This window comes from Narcine bancroftii, chromosome 2 (assembly GCF_036971445.1).
Source record: "Narcine bancroftii isolate sNarBan1 chromosome 2, sNarBan1.hap1, whole genome shotgun sequence".
Lineage (NCBI taxonomy): Eukaryota > Metazoa > Chordata > Chondrichthyes > Torpediniformes > Narcinidae > Narcine > Narcine bancroftii.
In genome coordinates this window covers 65,935,019-65,956,326 of record NC_091470.1, presented here as the reverse complement: position 1 = coordinate 65,956,326, position 21,308 = coordinate 65,935,019, and the positions used below count along the sequence as shown (strand labels likewise).

At 40.2% G+C, this 21,308-nt stretch overlaps 1 protein-coding gene and 2 non-coding genes across 6 annotated transcripts in view; 1 reads left to right on the top strand and 2 right to left on the bottom strand.

Annotated features, from left to right (window-relative positions):
- Nucleotides 1-19,805, bottom strand: part of LOC138753656 (F-box/WD repeat-containing protein 7-like) — a 76,943-nt gene extending 57,138 nt beyond the window's left edge. For 3 of the 4 annotated variants that reach the window (XR_011351335.1, XM_069916904.1, XM_069916905.1), the window contains exon 1: nucleotides 19,661-19,805. Coding sequence is in view for 3 of the 4 variants with exons in the window: in XM_069916904.1 (XP_069773005.1) it covers nucleotides 19,661-19,768 (108 nt within the window). In the remaining variant the exon portion in view is untranslated. The remainder of the gene's footprint in view (nucleotides 1-19,660) is intronic. The other variant, XM_069916906.1, reaches the window with a different exon arrangement.
- A 175-nt stretch (nucleotides 19,806-19,980) lies between these two features.
- trnak-cuu (transfer RNA lysine (anticodon CUU)) lies at nucleotides 19,981-20,053 on the bottom strand. The gene has a single exon. It is a non-coding gene; the product is annotated as a tRNA-Lys (tRNA).
- A 935-nt stretch (nucleotides 20,054-20,988) lies between these two features.
- Nucleotides 20,989-21,074, top strand: trnay-gua (transfer RNA tyrosine (anticodon GUA)). Its single transcript is given in 2 exon segments — nucleotides 20,989-21,025; nucleotides 21,039-21,074. It is a non-coding gene; the product is annotated as a tRNA-Tyr (tRNA).
- Nucleotides 21,075-21,308: the final 234 nt, after the last annotated feature.

The following is a 21,308-nucleotide window of genomic DNA, read 5'->3' as shown; positions in this document are numbered from 1 at the left end:
TCATCGGAAATGACCCTTCCCGCCCCATCCTGGATTTAGTGTCAGCCTTCCCTGAGTGCATTCTCAGCATGTATGTGCTCAAGGGCTGGTCACTAAAAACTAGTAAAGGTAAATTTACCTTTGGGGTCACCTGGGACACCATTGTGGTTAGGGCAGCCAGGTGGACTCCTCTTGTCTTCCCTCCCCCCCACTCCCAAACGCAGTCCGTACCCCCTAGTACTGGGAGATAATGATGAGATCACATGGATGATCGGTGCCCTCCTCCATGAAGGGGTAATAAGACCTGCGGTCTCCCCCTTCAGCAGCTATTTGGAAGAAAAACGGCACATCGTGGATGACCATCAACTACTGCAAATTAAATAAGGTCACCCCACCTCTCGCCTCTACTGTTTCCAACATGGTCACTCTAGTGGTGGACATCGCAACAAGAACAAACAGCCCTGTTACGCTGTACTTGACCTCACCAATCTCTTCTTCTCCATTCCCCCAAGTCCCGACTCCCAGGACCAGTTCACCTTCCCTTGGAGTGGCAGGCAAAACACCATTTCCCACCGACCACAGGGTACATCCACAGTCCCACCCTCTGTCACGGCTTCAAAGCCCATGACCTTCAAAATATCAACCTCTCTCCTGATATCACTGAGTCCCACTAGATCGACGATGTCCCACTGAGGAGATGTTGGGACAGGCCCTCAACTCCCGCATTTCGGGCCTCCGGACCGGGGCTGGGCCATCAACCAGGAGAAGGTTCCAGTCAGTCTGTCCTCTTCCTGGGTACCCAGTGGCACTCAGGACAGAGAGACATCTGGAGACTGCAAAAAATAAAATTCTCAGCACTGAAACACAAAGTTTCATCAGCCTTCTGGGTTACTGGTGTCAGCACATTCCCCACCTTACTATGCTGCTGTGCCCACTGTATGCAATGTCCAGGAAGAAGGCCACCTTCCACTGGGGGCCTGAACTGCAGCTTGCTTTCGACATAGCAGGGCAGGCTGTTGAACAGGCACTCCCCTCGCCCCCCCGCCAGACCGGAGTCCCTTTTGAACTCCAGGACTCTACCACCACCAGCATAGACGAGTGGAGCCTTTTGCAGAAAATAATTGGCTGCAGAGTTCCACTCGGCTTTTGGACCAAGTCCTTGCCTCAACCTGCTGCCTGCTACACCCACTTTGAGTGCCAGCTCCTGGCATGGTATTTAGCCCTGCTTGCCACCGAGCACCAGACGACTAAAGAGGCAGACATCCTCCAGCCTCACCTTCCTATCATGCACTGAGTAAAGTCTGCCGATGCTACTTAGAGAAGGGGGCGCGCACAGTTCTCCTCCACTGTAAAATGGTGCTGATACATTGCTGACTGGGCGCAACCAAGGCCAAAGGAGTTAGCAGACTCCATGAGCAAGTGATGTCCCTCCCTGCTAGTCAGGAATCACTGCCTGAGCTTCCCCCAGGTACCACTTCTCCAGTAGCCTGGGGTTGGCCCTTCGATTCCCTCTTGGACCAGGACAAACAACGTGCCTGGTTCACTGATGGCTCCAGCCATTGGAAAAACGGCAGTCAACTCTGGCAAGCAGCAGCCCTACAGCCGGCAACAGGTACGACCGCATTTATAGAAGGGCTGGGGGGGGGGGGGTTCCAGCCAACTCACCGAATTGGCCACCATCACCTTAGCACAGACCCGGTGCATATTTACTCCGACTCCTGGGCCGTGGGTAATGGAATGATGATCTGGATGTTCCAGTGGTATGAAATTGGCTGGGAAATTCACAACCACCCTCTTTGGGGGCAGCAACATTGGAAGTTCATCTGGGAACAGGCTGGCCAATGCACCATCACTGCCTATCATGTGGACACCCTCACAAATGAGCACACGGTGGAAGCCACCCACAATGCTATGGTGGACAGGGCCATCCAAATTTGCGCAGCTTACACCTCCAATACAACCATGGACTGACATTCTGGCCACCTGGGCCAACCGCAAAAGCAGCCACTTAGGGTCCAACGCTTAGGGGTTGCCCTCACCCAGGACCAGGCACGGACAGCAGTAGACAACTGCCCCACTTGCCAGCAGGTCAAACCCCGGAGCTGGCCAACTGGGACACCGGTGCATATTTGGCGTGGCCTGAGGGAAGACCAAATCTGGGAAATAGACTACATCGGCCCTCTCCCACGCCAGAAAAAGAAAGCATATGTCCTGACAATGGTGGACACCTACTCTGGGGTCCTGGTTGTGGGCAAACCAGGATAGTACCATCCGTGGACTGAAATACCTCTCCTCCATCTATGGAACACCATGGGAGGTTCAGTCTGATCAGGGCACACATTTTACTAGGGCAAAGACTCAAAACTGGGCCACAGAGGCCAGCATTGTGTGGCTGCTACACATCCCTTACCATCCACAATCCTCCTCAAAAGTAAATTTGCATGCTGACACCCGACCATTCAGTTAAGGGGTAGCTCAGTGTACTGCACGAGGCGGTTGACCAGTTCAATAAACATCCGACAGTGCAGGGGAGCTCTCCCCTCTCCAGACATCTGGCCACACCACTACTGCCCAAATTAAATGAGATTTATCCTCCCGAGCCTGAGGAATCTGGTCGGGTATGGGTACAGCAGCCTCGTAATCTGCCCAATATTGATCAGGGCCTGGGGAACACTCGGTGGGTTGCATTCCCGGGTGAAACTGACATCTCTTGCCACCACACCAGCAAGCTGTACAAGAGGGAGTTGAAAACTCTCCAACACAGGCTTCTGTCTACAAAATTCCAACCCCCCATGTGTTCCAACGGCTGATCACTAACTCTTCTTCTTCAGTTCCCCTCCCCCCCCACCACCCCCACAAATGAGGCCATCTTTGTGATCACTGCAGATGGACTATTCAAGACCTCTCAGTGGGACACTGCTGAACTCCTGCAGTGCTCCTGCTCCTGTATTTGCATTTTAATCACCACCTTCCTTTGCTACTCTGCCCCATGTTTGCTTTTTAATCCCTTGCTTCCCTCCCATTGTATTATTGCAATGCTTATCTATTTATATGTTTGTAGAGCTCCCGGAAAGAATCAAAGACTTGTTGATCCAAACCAAGGCTTTTATTAGCAAAAGACAGGAGCTCTTCATAGGTGGCCGACCAGTCCAGAATGATCCGACCTGGCTAGGGACACAACCCTTTAAGGCCCAGACAGTAGGTGTGGCTTAGCTCTCAGCCAATCGCTGTAAGCACAGTCTAGATACTGTAACTATATACACTATATCTTTGGTGATAGATCTGTACTATCACAATGTTTTAACAACAATCACCACCTTAGCTAGGGAGGAGTCACGTGATGGAGTAGTGGCCGGTCAGGGAACTCCAGCCCTCTCCGGAAAAGTTTAAAAAAAATACACAAAACACAAGGGTACAAGAACAAAAATTAAAACAAAGTAAAAGTAAAGGTGGGAAGAAAATGGCAGCGAAGAGAGAAAAGTCGAAAGCAACGGGAAGAAGAAAGAACGTCGGAAGAAGAAGGTGAAGGCCTTACCTGTCCAGGAGGCCCGCCGCAGAGAGAGAAGCCCGCTCCCTAAGGTCAGTGGAAGTTCCGAGCTCGGGACTACAAAAATGGCTCGCGGAGCCGAGTAAAAGTGCGCAACCGCGCATGCACAAGGAGTCATGCCTGCGCGATGCGCATGAAAAAAAAAACACACTGACGGGAGGGGGGACCAGCTGAGGAGTTGATCTCCACAGCTGAGGATGACAGCTGCAACACAGCAACAGGAAGAGAACACAGAAAACAACGAGAACAAGAAAGAAGAGAGTAAAAAGAAAACAAGGAAACAACAGATGACCAACCCAGAGGAAGAAGAAGAAGAAGAACATAGAGAAATGGAAGAAGAAGGGAAAGGCAAGACAATGGATATATTTTTTTTTAAAGAATATATGGAATCAGTAAAAGAATGGCAATTACAAGAATTTAATGAAATAAATAGAAGAATTAAAAGTGCAAAGAAAAAATGAATAGAATAGAGATGGTCATGTCAGATATAGGAAAAAGAGTGGATAATGTGGAAGAACGAGAAACAATCGTAGAAATGGAAGTAGAGGACTTAAAAGAGAAATTAGAAGAATCTAATAAAAAAGTTAAAGAGGCACAAGAGCTGTTAGCTCAGAAGATAGATATAATGGAAAACTATAATAGAAGAAATAATATAAAGATAGTGGGCCTTAAGGAAGATGAAGAAGGCAAGAATATGAGAGAATTTATAAAAGATTGGATCCCCAGGGTCCTAGGAAGACCAGAATTACAGGAAGAAATGGAAATAGAAAGGGCACATAGGACATTAGCCCCGAAACCACAGCCACAGCAAAAACCAAGATCCATTTTAGTAAAATTCTTAAGATATACAACAAGAGAAAATATATTGGAGAAAGCAATGAAGAAAATAATAGAAGACAAAAAGCCACTGGAATACAAAGGTCAAAAATTTTTTTTCTATCCAGACATAAGTTTTGAACTCCTGAAGAAGAGAAAGGAGTTTAATACAGCAAAAACGATCCTATGGAAAAAAGGATATAAATTTATGTTAAAGTTCCCAGCGGTACTTAAAAAGTTATTCCAGGGCAGCAAAACAGACTATTCTCGGATCCGGAGGAGGCACGAAAATTTATAGAACAACTACAAAACAGGCAGAGAGATGAAGACATGTAACGAGAGTAAAAATGACCACGAACTATATGTATGTGTGTATATGGGTATATATATATATATATATGTGTGTATGTATATATGTGTGTACATGAGTGTGTCTGTATTTAGAGGAAAATATATAGAGTATAGATAAGAATTAATAAGGGAATGAAAGGGAACAGAGGAAGTAAGGAGGGAATTAAAAGAGTGACCTTTGTTATATATGAAAATTGAAATCTTTTCTGGGGGGGCTGGGTGGGAGGAGTTACGGTCACTGCAAAATCAGTTGACGCTTGCGAGTGAATTCGCAAATCCAAATGGAGAGGGGAGATGTGGTTGCCCGACAAGGGATAAAGGGCAACTCAGGAGGGGGAGGGGAGAATGGGGTTAAAGAAATTTTAGATAGGAGAATAAGGGAAATGTTTAATGTTTTAGAAATGTTGTCTTATAAAGTGTTCAAAACAAGAAAGCAGAAATGGATAAGAAGGAAAAGTGATGATGAGGAAATGGAAAGGGAAGATAAAGTATGAAATGGCTACATTGAACTATATGACTTTAAATATTAATGGAATACATAACCAAATCAAAAGGAAGAAACTGCTAAATTTATTGAAAAAAGAAAAAATTGATATAGCATTCGTGCAAGAAACACATTTAACTGAAATGGAGCATAAGAAATTAAAGAGAGATTGGGTAGGACATGTAACAGCAGCGTCATATAATTCAAAAGCTAGAGGAGTAGCTATATTAATCAGTAAAAATGTACCAATTAAAATAGAAGAGGAAATAATAAATTCAGCAGGGAGATATGTAATGATAAAATGTCAGATATATTCAGAATTTTGGAATTTACTCAATGTATATTCACCTAACGAAGAAGATCAAAAATTTATGCAAGATATTATTTTGAAGATAGCAGACATGCAAGGGAACATACTAATAGGAGGGGATTTCAACCTTAATTTGGATTCAAACATGGATAAAACTGGGAAAAAAATTAACAGAAAGAACAAAGTAACCAAATTTATAATTAAATCGATGCAAGAAATGCAACTTTTGGATATATGGAGGAAACAACACCCAAAGGAAAAGGAATATTCATATTATTCGGGTAGACATAAAACATACTCAAGAATAGACCTATTCCTATTATCAGCTCGTATGCAAGACAGAGTAAGAAAAACAGAATATAAAGCTAGAATATTATTGGACCACTCACCCTTGATATTCACAATAGAGTTAGAGGACATCCCTCCAAGAATGTATAGATGGAGATTAAACTCCATGCTACTTAAAAGGCAGGATTTTAGAGAATTAATTGAAAGACAAATTAAAATGTACTTTGAAATAAATACGGAATTAGTGAAAGATAAGTTTATACTATGGGACGCAATGAAAGCGTTCATCAGAGGGCAAATAATAAGTTATGTAACCAAGATGAAGGACTACAATCAGGAAACAGAGCAGTTGGAAAGGGAAATAGTAAATATAGAAAAAGAATTAGCAATGAAGGAAGACACAACTAAATGAAGAGAATTGGCAGATAAAAAAATAAAATATGAAACACTACAAACATATAAGGTGGAGAAGAACATAATGAAGACAAAACAAATATTATGAACTAGGAGAAAAAACGCACAAAATTCTAGCATGGCAACTTAAGACAGAACAAACTAAGAGAATGGTATTGGCATCAAGGAAAAAAGACAAACAAATCACATATAATCCAACGGAGATTAATGAAAATTTCAGAGAATTCTATGAACAATTATACCAAACTGAAAACGAAGGGAAAGAAGACAAAATAGATGAATTTTTAACTAAAATTGAACTACCAAAATTACAAATAGAGGAACAAAATAAATTAACAGAACCATTTGAAATAGTAGAAATACAAGAGATAATAAAAAAAACTACCAAATAATAAAACACCAGGAGAGGATGGATTCCCAATAGAATTCTATAAAACATTTAAAGATTTATTAATTCCTCCCCTCCTGGAAGTAATCAACCAGATTGACAAAACACAAAGCTTACCAGATTCATGCAAAACAGCAATAATTACAGTAATATCAAAGACAGGGAAAGATCCACTCGCACCAGCGTCATATAGACCAATATCTTTACTTAACACAGATTATAAGATAATAGCTAAACTATTAGCAAACAGATTAGCAGAATATGTACCTAAAATAGTAAATCTAGACCAAACTGGATTTATTAAAAAAAGACGAACAACAGACAATATTTGTAAATTTATTAACTTAATTCATGCAGTAGAAGGGAGTAAAGCTCCAACAGTAGCAGTTGCTTTAGACGCAGAGAAGGCCTTTGACAGAGTAGAATGGAATTATTTATTCAAAGTATTACAAAAATTCAGTTTACCAGAGAAGTTTATTAATTGGATTAAAGCATTATATAAGAGGCCATTGGCGAAAGTGACAGTAAGTGGATATATATCAAAGCAATTTAACTTAAGCAGATCAACAAGGCAGGGATGCCCACTATCACCCTTATTGTTCGCGTTAGCTATAGAACCACTAGCAGAATTGATAAGAACAGAAAATAAAATAAAAGGGATAAAAATAAAAGACAAGGAATATAAAATCAGTTTATTCGCAGATGACGTTATAGTATACTTAACAGAACCAGAATTATCAATAAAAGAATTACATAAGAAATTGAAGGAATATGGAGAAGTGTCGGGTTACAAGATTAACGCAAATAAAAGTGAAGCAATGCCAATGAATAATGCGGATTTCTCAAAATTTAAGAAAGAATCACCATTCAGATGGCAAATGCAAGCAATAAGATACCTAGGTATACAAATAAATAAAAACCTCGGCCATCTATATAAACTCAATTATTATCCACTAATGAAAAAAAATTACAGGACGACTTAGAGCATTGGAAAGACTTACCACTAACACTAATAGGAAGGATAAACTGTATTAAAATGAACATTTTCCCAAGGATACAATACCTATTTCAGGCATTGCCAATACACTTGACAGAGAAATTCTTCAAGGAGTTAAAGAAAATAATAAGGAAAATTTTATGGAAAGGGGGGAAACAGAGGATAGCACTAGATAAATTAACAGAATGGTATAAACAAGGAGGCTGACAACTGCCAAACTTTAAAAATTATTATAGAGCCGCACAATTAAGATACTTATCAGATTTTTATCAAACAAGGGAAAAGCCAGATTGGACTAGATTAGAACTAGATAAAATAGGGGAGAAGATACCTGAACATATATTATATAAATGGGATGAAAAATTGGTACAATGTAGGAATTCTCCAGTATTACATCATCTGCTCAATATTTGGAAGAAGATTCATGTAGAAAGGAATAAAACAAATTACCAATTACCAAAACTAATACTGACGCAAAATCAGTTAATCCCTTTTACAATAGATAACCTTTCCTTTAGAGAATGGGAGAAAAAAGGGATCAAAAGAATAGAAAATTGTTTTTCAAAAGAATAGAAAATTACTATCCTTTGAACAAATGAAGGATAAATATAATATAACTCCAGATACAGTGTTGGCATACTACCAACTGAGATCCTACTTGAAGGATAAATTGGGAAGCAGACTGAGGTTACCAGAGGGAAGTAATTTAGAATATGTGATTACAGATACAATGATAATCAAAAAATTTATAACAAATATGTATATTAAACTGCAAGAAAAGGAGAATGAGGAAACAAATGGTAAAACTAAACAAAAATGGGAACAAGATTTAAACATAAAGATAAAGAAGGAAACATGGGAGAAGTTATGCTCTGGAACTATGAGAAATACAATAAACACGAGGTTACGTATGATACAATATAACTGGATACACAGGCTATACATTACACCTCAAAAGTTAAATAAATGGGACCCAACAGTATCTGACAGATGGTTTCGTTGTAAAAAAGAAATGGGAACAATTCATGCAATCTGGACATGTGAGAAAGTGAAAAAATTTTGGGAAGATCTAAACCAGATATTAAATAAAATTACAGAAAGCAATATACCAAAAAACCCAGAGATCTGCCTCCTAAGTAACATAAAAAACAAAGAATTTGTACTTGATTTGGATGGTGCACAAAAAAGATTTGTTATGATAGCTCTAGCCGTAGCAAAAAAATGTATTATGTCAGCCTGGAAATTAGAAGATAACTTGAGAATACAACAATGGTATATAGAAATGAATAAATGTATTCCATTAGAAAAAATAACATATAATTTAAGAAATAATATTGAAATATTTGAACAAATATGGGAGCCATACATGAAACACAATAGAGAAAACCTACTGGGGACATCTACCACCTAAAATAACAGAAGGAGAAGGAAATGAAAAGAATTGACTCAGTGGAATTTCTTGTTTATTTTTATTGAGTGACAACATTGTTTGACTGGTTTAATGTATCTTAGATTCTGTACTTTAAATGAATGGGAGGGGAGGTAGGGAGGGTGGGATGGGAAGGGGGGGGATAAAACGACACTGTATATATTTGAAAAGGAAAATCACCTACGGCTCCTAGAACGCTTCCACCAACGTTGTCTCCGCTCCATCCTCAACATTCATTGGAGCTCTTTCATCCCTAATGTCGAAGTACTCAAGATGGCAGAGGTCGACAGCATCGAGTCCACGCTGCTGAAGATCCAGCTGCGCTGGGTGGGTCACATCTCCAGAATGGAGGACCATCGCCTTCCCAAGATCGTGTTATATGGCGAGCTCTCCACTGGCCCCCGTGACAGAGGTGCACCAAAGAAAAGGTACAAGGACTGCCTAAAGAAATCTCTTGGTGCCTGCCACATTGACCACCGCCAGTGGGCTGATATCGCCTCAAACCGTGCATCTTGGCGCCTCACAGTTTGGCGGGCAGCAACCTGCTTTTTTTTTTTTTTTTTTTTTTTTTTAATTTTTTATTTTTCACACCATAAATCACAATAGCCATGATATACACTTTTTCTTTTCCACACATTTACAGTGACTTTTTCTCCCTCCCCCCTCCCTCCTCCCAAGCCACCCCCCCATCCCTCCCCCCTCTCATCCATTTTAGTTATACAATCTAGGTTGCATTAATTCAGTTAGACAATGTTGTCATTCAACAAAAATACACCAGAAATTCTACTGAGTCCATTTTTTTCTTCTCTTCTCCTTCCATCAACTTAGGTAATGTTTGTTCCCGGTAGGTTTTCGCTATTGTATTTAATGTAAGGCTCCCATACTTGTTCGAATATTTCAATATTATTTCTTAAACTATATGTTATTTTTTCTAATGGAATACATTTATTCATTTCTATATACCATTGTTGTATTTTCAAATTATCTTCCAATTTCCAGGTTGACATAATACATTTTTTTGCTACAGCTAGGGCTATCTTAACAAATCTTTTTTGTGCATCCTCCAAGTCAATTCCAAATTCTTTATTTTTTATGTTACTTAGGAGAAAGATCTCTGGATTCTTTGGTAGATTGTTTTCTGTTATTTTATTTAATATCTGATTGAGATCATCCCAAAATTTTTCTACTCTCTCACATGTCCAGATTGCATGAATTGTTGTTCCCCTTTCTTTTTTACATCGAAAACATCTATCAGATACTGTTGGGTCCCATTTATTTAACTTTTGCGGTGTAATGTATAGTCTGTGTAACCAATTATATTGTATCCTACGCAGCCTCGTATTTATTGTATTTCTCATCGTTCCAGAGCATAACTTCTCCCATGTTTCCTTTTTTATCTTTATATTTAAATCTTGTTCCCATTTTTGTTTAGTTTTACCATTTGTTTCCTCATTTTCCTTTTCTTGCAGTTTAATATACATATTTTTTATAAATCTTTTGATTAACATTGTATCTGTAATCACATATTCAAGGTTACTTCCCTCTGGTAAACTCAAGTTGCTTCCTAATTTATCTTTCAAGTAGGATCTCAGTTGGTAATATGCCAGCGCTGTATCTCCCGTTATATTGTACTTATCTCTCATTTGTTCAAAGGATAAGAATCTACTTCCTGAAAAACAATTTTCTATTCTTTTAATCCCTTTTTTTTCCCATTTTCTAAAGGCAAGGTTGTCTATTGTAAAAGGGAGTAGCTTATTTTGCGTCAATATTAGTTTTGGTATTTGGTAATTTATTTTATTTCTTTCTACATGTATCTTCTTCCATATATTGAGGAGATGGTGTAATACTGGAGAAGTTCTATGTTGTACCAATTTTTCGTCCCATTTATATAATATGTGTTCAGGTATCTTTTCCCCTATTTTATCTAATTCTAGTCTCGTCCAGTCTGGTTTTTCCCTTGTTTGATAAAAATCTGATAGGTACCTTAATTGTGCGGCTCTATAATAATTTTTGAAGTTTGGCAATTGTAAGCCTCCTTGTTTATACCATTCTGTTAATTTGTCTAGTGCTATCCTCGGTTTCCCCCCTCTCCATAAAAATCTCCTTATTATTTTCTTTAACTCTTTGAAGAATTTTTCTGTCAGTTGTATTGGCAATGCCTGAAATAAGTATAGTATCCTTGGAAAAATGTTCATTTTAATACAGTTTATCCTTCCTATCAGTGTTAGTGGTAGCTCTTTCCAATGCTCTAAATCGTCCTGTAGTTTTTTCATTAGTGGATTGTAATTGAGTTTATATAATTGGCCTAGATTTTTGTTTATTTGCACACCTAGGTATCTTATTGCCTGCGTTTGCCATCTGAATGGGGATTCCTCCTTAAATTTTGAGAAATCCGCGTTATTCATAGGCATTGCTTCACTTTTATTTACGTTTATCTTGTATCCCGACACTTCTCCATATTCCTTCAATTTCTTATATAGTTCTTTTATTGATAGTTCTGGTTCTGTTAAGTACACTATCACATCATCCGCAAACAGACTGATTTTATATTCCCTGTCTTTTATTTTTATTCCTTTTATATTATTATCTCTTCTTATCGATTCTGCTAGTGGTTCTATAGCTAGCGCAAACAATAATGGTGATAGTGGGCATCCCTGCCGCGTTGACCTGCTTAAGTTAAATTGCTTTGATACATGTCCATTTACTGTCACTTTCGCTAACGGTCCCTTATATAATGCTTTAATCCAATTAATATACTTCTCCGGTAAACTGAATTTTTGCAATACTTTGAACAAGTAATTCCATTCTACTCTGTCGAAGGCCTTCTCTGCGTCTAAAGCAACTGCTACTGCCGGTGCTTTATTTCCTTCTACTGCATGAATTAAGTTAATAAATTTACAAATATTGTCTGTTGTGCGTCTTTTTTTGATAAATCCAGTTTGGTCTAAATTTACCATTTTCGGTACCTGTTCTGCTAATCTGTTCGCTAATAGTTTAGCTATTATCTTATAATCTGTGTTTAGCAAAGATATTGGTCTATATGACGCTGGTGAGAGTGGATCTTTCCCTTGTTTTAGTATCACTGTAATTATTGCTGTTTTACATGAATCTGGTAAGTTTTGTGTCTCATCAATCTGGTTGATTACATCCAGGAGGGGCGGTATTATTAGGTCTTTAAATGTTTTGTAGAATTCTATTGGGAGTCCATCCTCTCCTGGTGTCTTATTATTTGGTAAATTTTTTATTATCTCTTGTATTTCTACTGTTCCAAATGGTTCTGTTAATTTATTTTGTTCCTCTATTTGTAGTTTTGGTAGTTCAATTTTAGTCAAAAATTCATCTATTTTCCCTTCTTTCCCTTCGTTTTCGGTTCGGTATAATTGTTCATAGAATTCTCTGAAGTTTTCCTTAATTTCTTTTGGATTATATGTAATTTGTTTGTCTTTTTTCCTTGTTGCCAATACCGTTTTCTTAGTTTGCTCTGTCTTAAGCTGCCATGCTAGGATTTTGTGTGTTTTTTCCCCTAGTTCATAATATTTCTGTTTTGTCTTCATTATATTCTTCTCCACCTTATATGTTTGTAATGTTTCATATTTTATTTTTTTATCCGCCAATTCTCTTCTTTTGGTTGTATCTTCCTTTATTGCTAATTTTTTTTCTATGTTTATTATTTCCCTTTCCAACTGCTCTGTTTCCTGATTATAGTCCTTCTTCATCTTGGTTGCATAACTTATTATTTGCCCTCTAATGAATGCTTTCATTGCGTCCCATAGTATAAACTTATCTTCCACTGATTCCGTATTTACTTCAAAGTACATTTTTAATTGTTTTTCAATAAATTCTCTAAAATCCTGTCTTTTAAGTAGCATGGGGTTTAATCTCCATCTATACATTCTTGGAGGGATGTCTTCTAGCTCTATTGCCAATAACAGGGGTGAGTGGTCCGATAATAGTCTAGCTTTATATTCCGTTTTCCTAACTCTCCCTTGTATGTGGGCTGATAACAGGAATAGGTCTATCCTTGAGTATGTTTTATGTCTAGTCGAGTAGTATGAGTATTCCTTTTCTTTTGGGTTTTGTTTCCTCCATATGTCCACAAGTTTCATTTCTTGCATTGATTTAATTATAAATTTGGTTACTTTGTTCTTCCTGTTAATTTTTTTCCCCGTTTTATCCATATTTGGATCCAAATTCAGATTGAAATCCCCTCCTATTAGTATGTTCCCTTGCGTATTAGCTACCTTCAAAAAGATATCTTGCATAAACTTTTGATCTTCTTCGTTAGGTGAATATATATTAAGTAGATTCCAAAGCTCTGAATATATCTGACATTTTATCATAACATATCTCCCTGCTGGATCTCTTATTTCCTCTTCTATTTTAAATGGCACATTTTTGCTAATTAATATAGCCACTCCTCTTGCTTTTGAATTATACGATGCTGCTGTTACATGTCCTACCCAATCTCTCTTTAATTTCTTGTGCTCCAATTCAGTTAAGTGTGTTTCTTGGACAAATGCTATATCTATTTTTCCCTTTTTCAGTAAATTTAGTAGTTTCTTCCTTTTAATTTGGTTATGTATTCCATTAATATTTAGAGTCATATAGTTCAGCGTAGCCATTTTATATTTTGTTTATCTTCTCTTTCCGTTTTTCCATCATTACCTTTCCTCCTTTTCCATTTCTGTTTTCTTATTTTCAACTCTTTACCAGACAACATTCCTACAACATCCAACATTTTCCTTATTCTCCTATTTCTATCTTCTTTATCCCCAATCTCCCCTTCCCCTCCTGAGTTGCCCTTTATCCCTTGTCGGACAACCACATCTCCCCTCTCCATTTGGATTTGCGAATCCACTCGCAAGCGTCAACTGATTTTGCAGTGACCGCTCTTTTCCCCCACCCAGCCCCCCCCAGAAAAGATTTCGCTTTTTATATGTCACAAAGGTCACTCTTTTAATTCCCTCCTTATTCTCTCTATTCCATTACCTTCCCTTATTAATTCTTGTCTATACTCTCTATGTTTTCCTCTAATTACAGATACTTTCACATATGCCCATTGTCTCTATTCACTCTTATACCTCTTTACCCACATACATATCAATCGTGGTCATTTTTACCCTCCTTACCCGTCTTCATCCCTCAGTCTATTTTTGTCTTTACCCACATACATATCAATCGTGATAATTTTTGCTCTCATTACCCGTCTTCATCCCTCAGTCTATTTTTGTAATTGTTCTGCAAATTTTCGTGCTTCTTCTGGATCCGAGAATAGTCTGTTTTGTTGTCCTGGAATAAATATTTTCAATACCGCAGGATGCTTCAGTGTAAATTTATATCCTTTCTTCCATAAAATCGCTTTTGCTGCATTGAACTCTTTTCTCTTCTTTAGGAGTTCAAAGCTTATATCTGGATAAATGAAGATTTTTTGCCCTTTATACTCCAGTGGTTTGTTGCCCTCTCTTACTTTTTCCATTGTCTTCTCCAGTACCTTTTCTCTTGTAGTATATCTTAGGAATTTTACTACAATAGATCTTGGTTTTTGTTGTGGTTGTGGTTTAGAGGCCAATGCTCTATGTGCCCTTTCTATTTCCATTTCTTGCTGTAGTTCTGGACATCCTAGGGCCTTAGGGATCCATTCTTTTATAAACTCCCTCATATTCTTGCCTTCTACATCTTCCTTAAGGCCCACTATCTTTATGTTATTTCTTCTGTTATAATTTTCCATTATATCTATTTTTTGGGCTAGTAATTCTTGTGTCTCTTTAGTTTTTTTATTAGATTCCTCCAATTTCTTTTTTAAGTCTTCTACCTCCATTTCTGCTGCTATTGCCCGTTCTTCCATCTTGTCCATTTTTTTCCCCATTTCTGTTAAGGTCATATCCATTTTATTTATTTTCTTTTCTGTGTTGTTTATTCTTCTTCTTAAATCATTGAATTCCTGTGTTTGCCATTCTTTAAATGACTCCATGTATCCTCTAACAAGAGCAAGTACCTCCTTTACCTTGCCTATCTTTTCTTCTTCTATTTCCCTGTACTCTTCCTCTTCCTCTTCTTCTTCCTCTAGGTTGACCATCTGTTGTTTCTTTGCTGCCCTTTCCTCCTCTTCTTTCTTGTTTCCATTGTCTTCTGTGGTGTCTTCTTGCTGCAGGTGTTCTGCAGCTGTCGTTGCCGGCTGTGGAGATCGACTCCCCAGCTGGTCCCCCCTCCCGTCGGTGTGTTTTTTTGTATGCGCATCGCGCATGCGCGAGGAGTCGCGCATGCGCGGTTGCGCACTTTTACTCGGCTCTGTGAGCCATTGTTGTAGTTCTCTTTCTACCGACCTGAGGTAGTGGGGTCTTCTCTCCGCAGCGGGCCTCTTCGGACAGGTAAGGCCTTCACCTTTTTCCTCCGTTGTCTTCTCTTCCTCTCTTCTTTCCGTTGATTTTGATTTTTCTCCTTTTGTCTCCATCTTCTTTCCACCTTTATATTCACTTTTCTTTAACTTGTATTTCTGTGCCTTTGTATTTTCTCTCGTTTTTCCCGACTTTTCTGGAGAGGGCTGGAGTTCACCGTCCGGCCACTACTCCATCACGTGACTCCCCGGCAGCAACCTCCTTTGAAGAAGACTGCAGAGCCCACCTCACTGACAAAAGGCAAAGGAGGAAAAACCCAACACCCAACCCCAACCAACCAATTTTCCCCTGCAACCGTGTCTCCCTATCCTGCATCAGACTTGTCAGCCACAAACGAGCCTGCAGCTGACGTGGACATTTACCCCCTCCATAAATCTTCGTCCGCGAAGCCAAGCCAAAGAAAGATATATTTGAAAAGGAAAATGTATGTATCTTGGTCAATGTGGTTTATGGTGTGAAAAATAAAAAATTTAAAAAAAAAATCACCACGTTAGCTTTGTGAAAATTTCCATGGCCATGTACATAATTGTTTTTTTCTCTGATGTTTAAAATTATAGTTCCTTCAATCCCCTCACCCCCCATCCCCTTGCAACATCCATTAAAATGGCAATGCCACCCCAGATTCTTCCCTCCTATTACCAAAACCCCTCATGCATGGGGGTTTCTGGAGCCTTTCGTTTAAACACTAATTTGGAAATGGTCAGCCAACTCATCCTGGCTATCTTCACATGGGGTCCAACACAGGCACTTCTGGCCCCACACAGGCACTTGTGGCCCCTATCAGTAGACCTGAGCAGGCACGGCATCCAGGACCCCAATACTTTGGGTACACCCTTTGGATGCATGCCTGCCAGTCTGTCCCCTGTCTCACCATGGGATAGGGTGGCAAGGCATATCTGGGCTCTGTACTGCAGATAGTACTCAGCTGCGTGGGCAAGACTATGCCAGGACAGGGTTCGACACCCATTGGGTGCCCTTGCACTGCCTGATCACAAGAAGTAAGGGTGGTCACATTTGCCAACTAAACAGGGAAAACAAGGCATCTGAGTCAGCGACCAGGCAAATTCCTCTCTTTTCACCTCCCCTCTGACAGTAGGGAGTTGTTCCCATAGGACCCAACTCCACCAGGACCCAGTGATCGCTTTTGGTCGAGGGGGAGATTTGGGATTGACCAGCACTATGTGCTTTCTCCAACACTCGGAGTGCACATCCTCCCCCAGGCCTATGTTTCATCTCCAGTTTAACGTGACTTCCAAACCATTTTAGACATGTCTAAAACCACATTTAGCTGTCCCTCAAAATCGAGGCACCACCCAGCCTCTCCAGCCTGCCAATCGTGTGTGAGCCCACCAGCCAGAGGACATACTCCCACTGGCCAGACCCCTACCTCACAGGCCCTGCTGAGTAGGGCAGGTTATAAAACTGCAGCACCTCAGTTTTACTTGCTCTTTGCCATGTGGTTGTGGGTAAGGGAGTAGCAACCACTTAAGCTAACCATGGTATCGCTGTAGACTCAGCCGATATGGCAATGTAGCTGTGCTACCAATTATCAGGGGTACAGTAGCATGCAGATCCCTGTAGGTAGCCCATGTGTAGAGTACCCTCTGTAGTTGGAATCCCCCTTTTCCTATGGGTGTATTCTGGGGTTGGAACCCACCCCCCAAGAATGGCTTCTGATTGCATTCTGCTGCTGGGTTTAAATTCCAATTGCTTGTAAATTGCTAATTGCTTTGTGATGGGTCCAGAGGACCCCAAAACCCAGCAGCAATAGAAATTCACCAAGACAAATGGTTACTTAAACAAAAGTTACTCTTAATTTTCTTTAAACATAAAAATAGGATCAAACTTTAACTTATTACTATTAACTTAACTTAACCCCCTTCTAATTTGAAGCACATGTGTATATAATGTGTGTACAAGTTCAGAAAAGTTCTTTAATTCACAGTCCAATCTCACTTCTCACTCCTCTAAATTAACTGGTATCAGGCAATTCTTATACTGTGAACAGAATTTCACATTTATGAATTTTCACCAAACTCCGGTGCTTAAAAGGTAAATGGTTACCACTCAGGAAGGTTCTTGTTGGTTTTCAGAGAGAGATTTGTTGCTCATTGGACACATACAAACTGTTTCCTTCCGATCAGCCACTTCAGTGTCTTGTCGAAGAAACTTGCCCCATCAGGGTTTTCCAGATGATAACCTCTTTCTTTCTGGTCAGCACAGAGTTCCTTTTCTGTTTCTCTTATCTCAGGCAAAACATTATACAGCCAGCAATCTCCTCTTGTAAGAACCACAAGGGCTTTGAACAGGCTGAACTCAGAACTCGCAACCTGTTTTCTAAATGGGGTTTCCAACAAGCTTCCAAAAGCCATTGCCGAAAACTAGCAGTCTCTCTCTCTGTCACACTCAGAAAAAAAACCTGCTTGATTCTCTCTGCTTGCAAAACCACATGACCTTCCTAAACAGCACACTCCACCAAAACAGCTTGCTGACTCCCAAAATCAATTCAGTTTCCTGAGATGGGACCTTTCATTTGCACCAGTAACAGGAAGAAGACTCATCAGCATTCCCTCTCCTCTGTTGAGAAGAAATAGAGAAGATGACCCTGAAGGTGACCATGGTGGTGGACTTGTGAGGGGCTCTGTGGCTGAAGGACACACACAGATGGTGAACTGCAGGTGACTTGTGGGCAAGAAACCCACACAGGCTGCAGGCTGCTGCCAACTTGAAGTCAATGGACTGACACAAGGCTGCAGGCTGCTGGAGACTGGTTCATGAGAACCAGGATTCAGAAACAGGAATCAAGAAGAAAGCCTCCTGAAAGGCCACCTCATCATATCAGATGTATGGATCTGGCCTTGGGTTGCTGATGTTTGAACTAAATTGGAGTCTTGTGTGGTTGCAGTGGTGAAGGGATTATTGGAGGCAAAATTACGGTCCTCAGTGACTCTCTCTGACTGTAAGAGGCGCCAGGCAATGCTAATGGCAAATCTTTATATGCTTTATCGAACCCTAAAGGCAATTTCATGTAATATTAGCATTTCTGTTTGTGAGAGATGGGAAAACTGATCTAAAATTATGAACATGAAGGAAACTAAAATTCATACATCAGTTAATGGCTGTAACCAGTACAAACAGGATGAGCTTGGGAATTAGGATGCAGGAAACCAGAGTCAGCACGATTAACATAAGAATCTTCTAGTCTTTGTGACAAGATCAATGAGCCACCATAAGAAAAAGATAAGGAGCAGTAAGGAACAATAGAATGTAGGAAGTTGAGGTAGTCTGGATAGACAGAAGTGCCAAGTTCTACATATCTAATTAGTTAACCTTACACAGATTTACAAAGTTATACATATTAAATTAGTCAACCTTAGACAGGATGAGCCAACTCTACATACCAAGAGACTGTAGCTCTGAGAATCAGGAAGGTGTGAATAAGGACAATAACATGAAGGGACACCGACAGGATACCCCCTGGCCCTCCAAGTATACTGAAACTGCACGAAGGCAGGAAGGATTGCCTCTGCCAAACCCATCCAGGGGGCAGAAGAATGTAAGGGGGAGAGTATTCTGATACTGAAATTTACTGTATAAAAGTTGGGTGAGCCCCAGTGTATGTGTGTATTCCCAGGGTAAGGGGAAGCACTCAACTTTGCATTGTTGTTGTAATAAAGTTCTTTGTTCTCAATATTTGTCTCGAGCAATTTCTTTAAAGGTAATTCTGTTTCTAACATGTTTTATTACACAGCAATAAATAGTATCTAGATAAATATTATTTGATGCATAAGCATGAAAGGTGTTTGTACTGAAACATCAACAGGGGAATGAAGGGTTGATACTGAAAGGATGTTCCCTCTCATGGGGGTATAAGGAAGTAGAATGAGGGGTTGCCCACTTAAAATAGGGATGGAGGAAGGTTGCAAATCTTTGGAGTTCACTCATTCAGTGCTGCACTGAGATTAACAAGACATTTAAAGCAGGAGCAGACAATTGAGATAGGGAGACAGGAGGAAAGTGATGTCCAAGGCAAAAATGATTAACCTATTATCTTTCCAAATGGAAGAAAAGGTTGGAGGAGTGGGCATGTCAACTTCCGTTCCTATTCCTTGCTGTGATTATTACATAAGACCAGCAGAATTCTGGTTAATGGTTAGTTCTGGTCTTATCCCATTTCTGGCTTGAGTTGTCCAGCTCCAGCCAAATACAATGGCGCGATCCCATTACAATCGGCTCCCGACCTGAGGCCGCCGTGTCCTCACCTGACAGGCTCGGAACAATCGCGCCAGCACCTCATTCTGCTCCTCTACTTTCAGCGAGCCGAATACGGAAGAGATCAGGTCCATTTTCGGCCCCGCGGGCCCGTCCATCTCCGAGGTGCGGTCGCCACGCTGTCCCGGGGAAACGCCGAGCCGCTCCCATGGCAACTATCGGGCACGTGACGGGCTTCCGGGGCGAGGCAGCCAAACAGAGGTTCACCCTCTGAACACCTCGCATCATAGTCGGTGGAGGAGGGTGATCGTATAGATTTAGTTAGCATAGAATTGGTAATGAATAAACTTGGTTGAAGTAAAATAACGCACGCCCAACGTGGGGCTCGAACCCACGACCCTGGGATTAAGAGTCCCATGCTCTACCGACTGAGCTAGCCGGGCATTGCTTCAGATAGAGGGGGGAAGGACTCACCTGTGACAAAAGTATTATTGATAGTTGACATGAACTTTAGATTTATTATTCTTTCTTCTTCTGTGATTCTTTCTTCTCTGGCCCAGACAGAATTTCTACTTAGAGGTGGTGCAAAAAAACTACTCAAGAAAAGATAGGTAGGGGAGGGAGAAAGGGAGGTTGGGGAGGGGGGGATTTTATTCAATTGTATAATGTTTGTATCAATATGTTATAATGTCAAACGATTTAAAATTATAAATAAAGTATTAAAAAAAGAAAAGATAGGTATACAAAACAGATAAATGTAAACAAAGAAAGAAATGCAAACAAACTGATTATACAGAGCAGAGAATAAATATTCATTAATAAATAATGTGCAAAGTAAGAGTCCTTAAATGATTAAGTTTGGCGCTGACCAGTCTGATGGTGGAGCTGTTCCTGAACCTGGTGGTCCTAATCTTGTGGCACCTCGACCTCTTTCCTGATGGGTGCAGCATGTCCTCCTCGGTGGTCAGGATCCTTGATCATTGCTGTTGCTCCCCCAGGGCAGCATTTCGCGGAGATGTTCTCAATGGTGGGGACAGGCTTAACCTGTGATGTGTTGGGCTGCCTCCACTGCCTTTTGCAAGGCTTTCTGCTCAAAGGTATTGGTGCCACACAGAGCTGGTCAGGACACTTGCTACCAAACATCTGTAGAATGTTAAGGTTTGATAATGTAAATACAGTGAGATGTTAGGAATTCATGTTGCTTTGAATGGAGAAAATCAAATTTTTGTTTCTCTTTTAGATTAAAGTGTATTGTGCATTATGTGTAAGGGTGATCTTTACTAAGCATGAGCAGATTCTCACAAAAACAATCACTTTATAAGAAAACTACCCTTCAGACTTTACCTCTTGATATGTCCGCAGCTGCTCCCTTCTTATCCCTTCGATAGCTCAGCTGGTAGAGCGGAGGACTGTAGGACATACAGAGATATCCTTAGGTCGCTGGTTCGATTCCGGCTCGAAGGATAACTTTTAATAATTTATTTACACGGCATATGTTCAATGATTTAGATTTTTTTAACGATGTTTATTTCACAGCCCCTCCCTCCCCCAATACACACAAGTAAAAGCCTGAAGGCGGTGTCTCAATAGAATAGCGTCAAGAGAGACAACCACAGTCAGAAATACAGCGCTGAAAATTTCACAAACTTTACATACGTAATGACATCACACGTAGAAAAAGGCGTGCAATGAAATTCT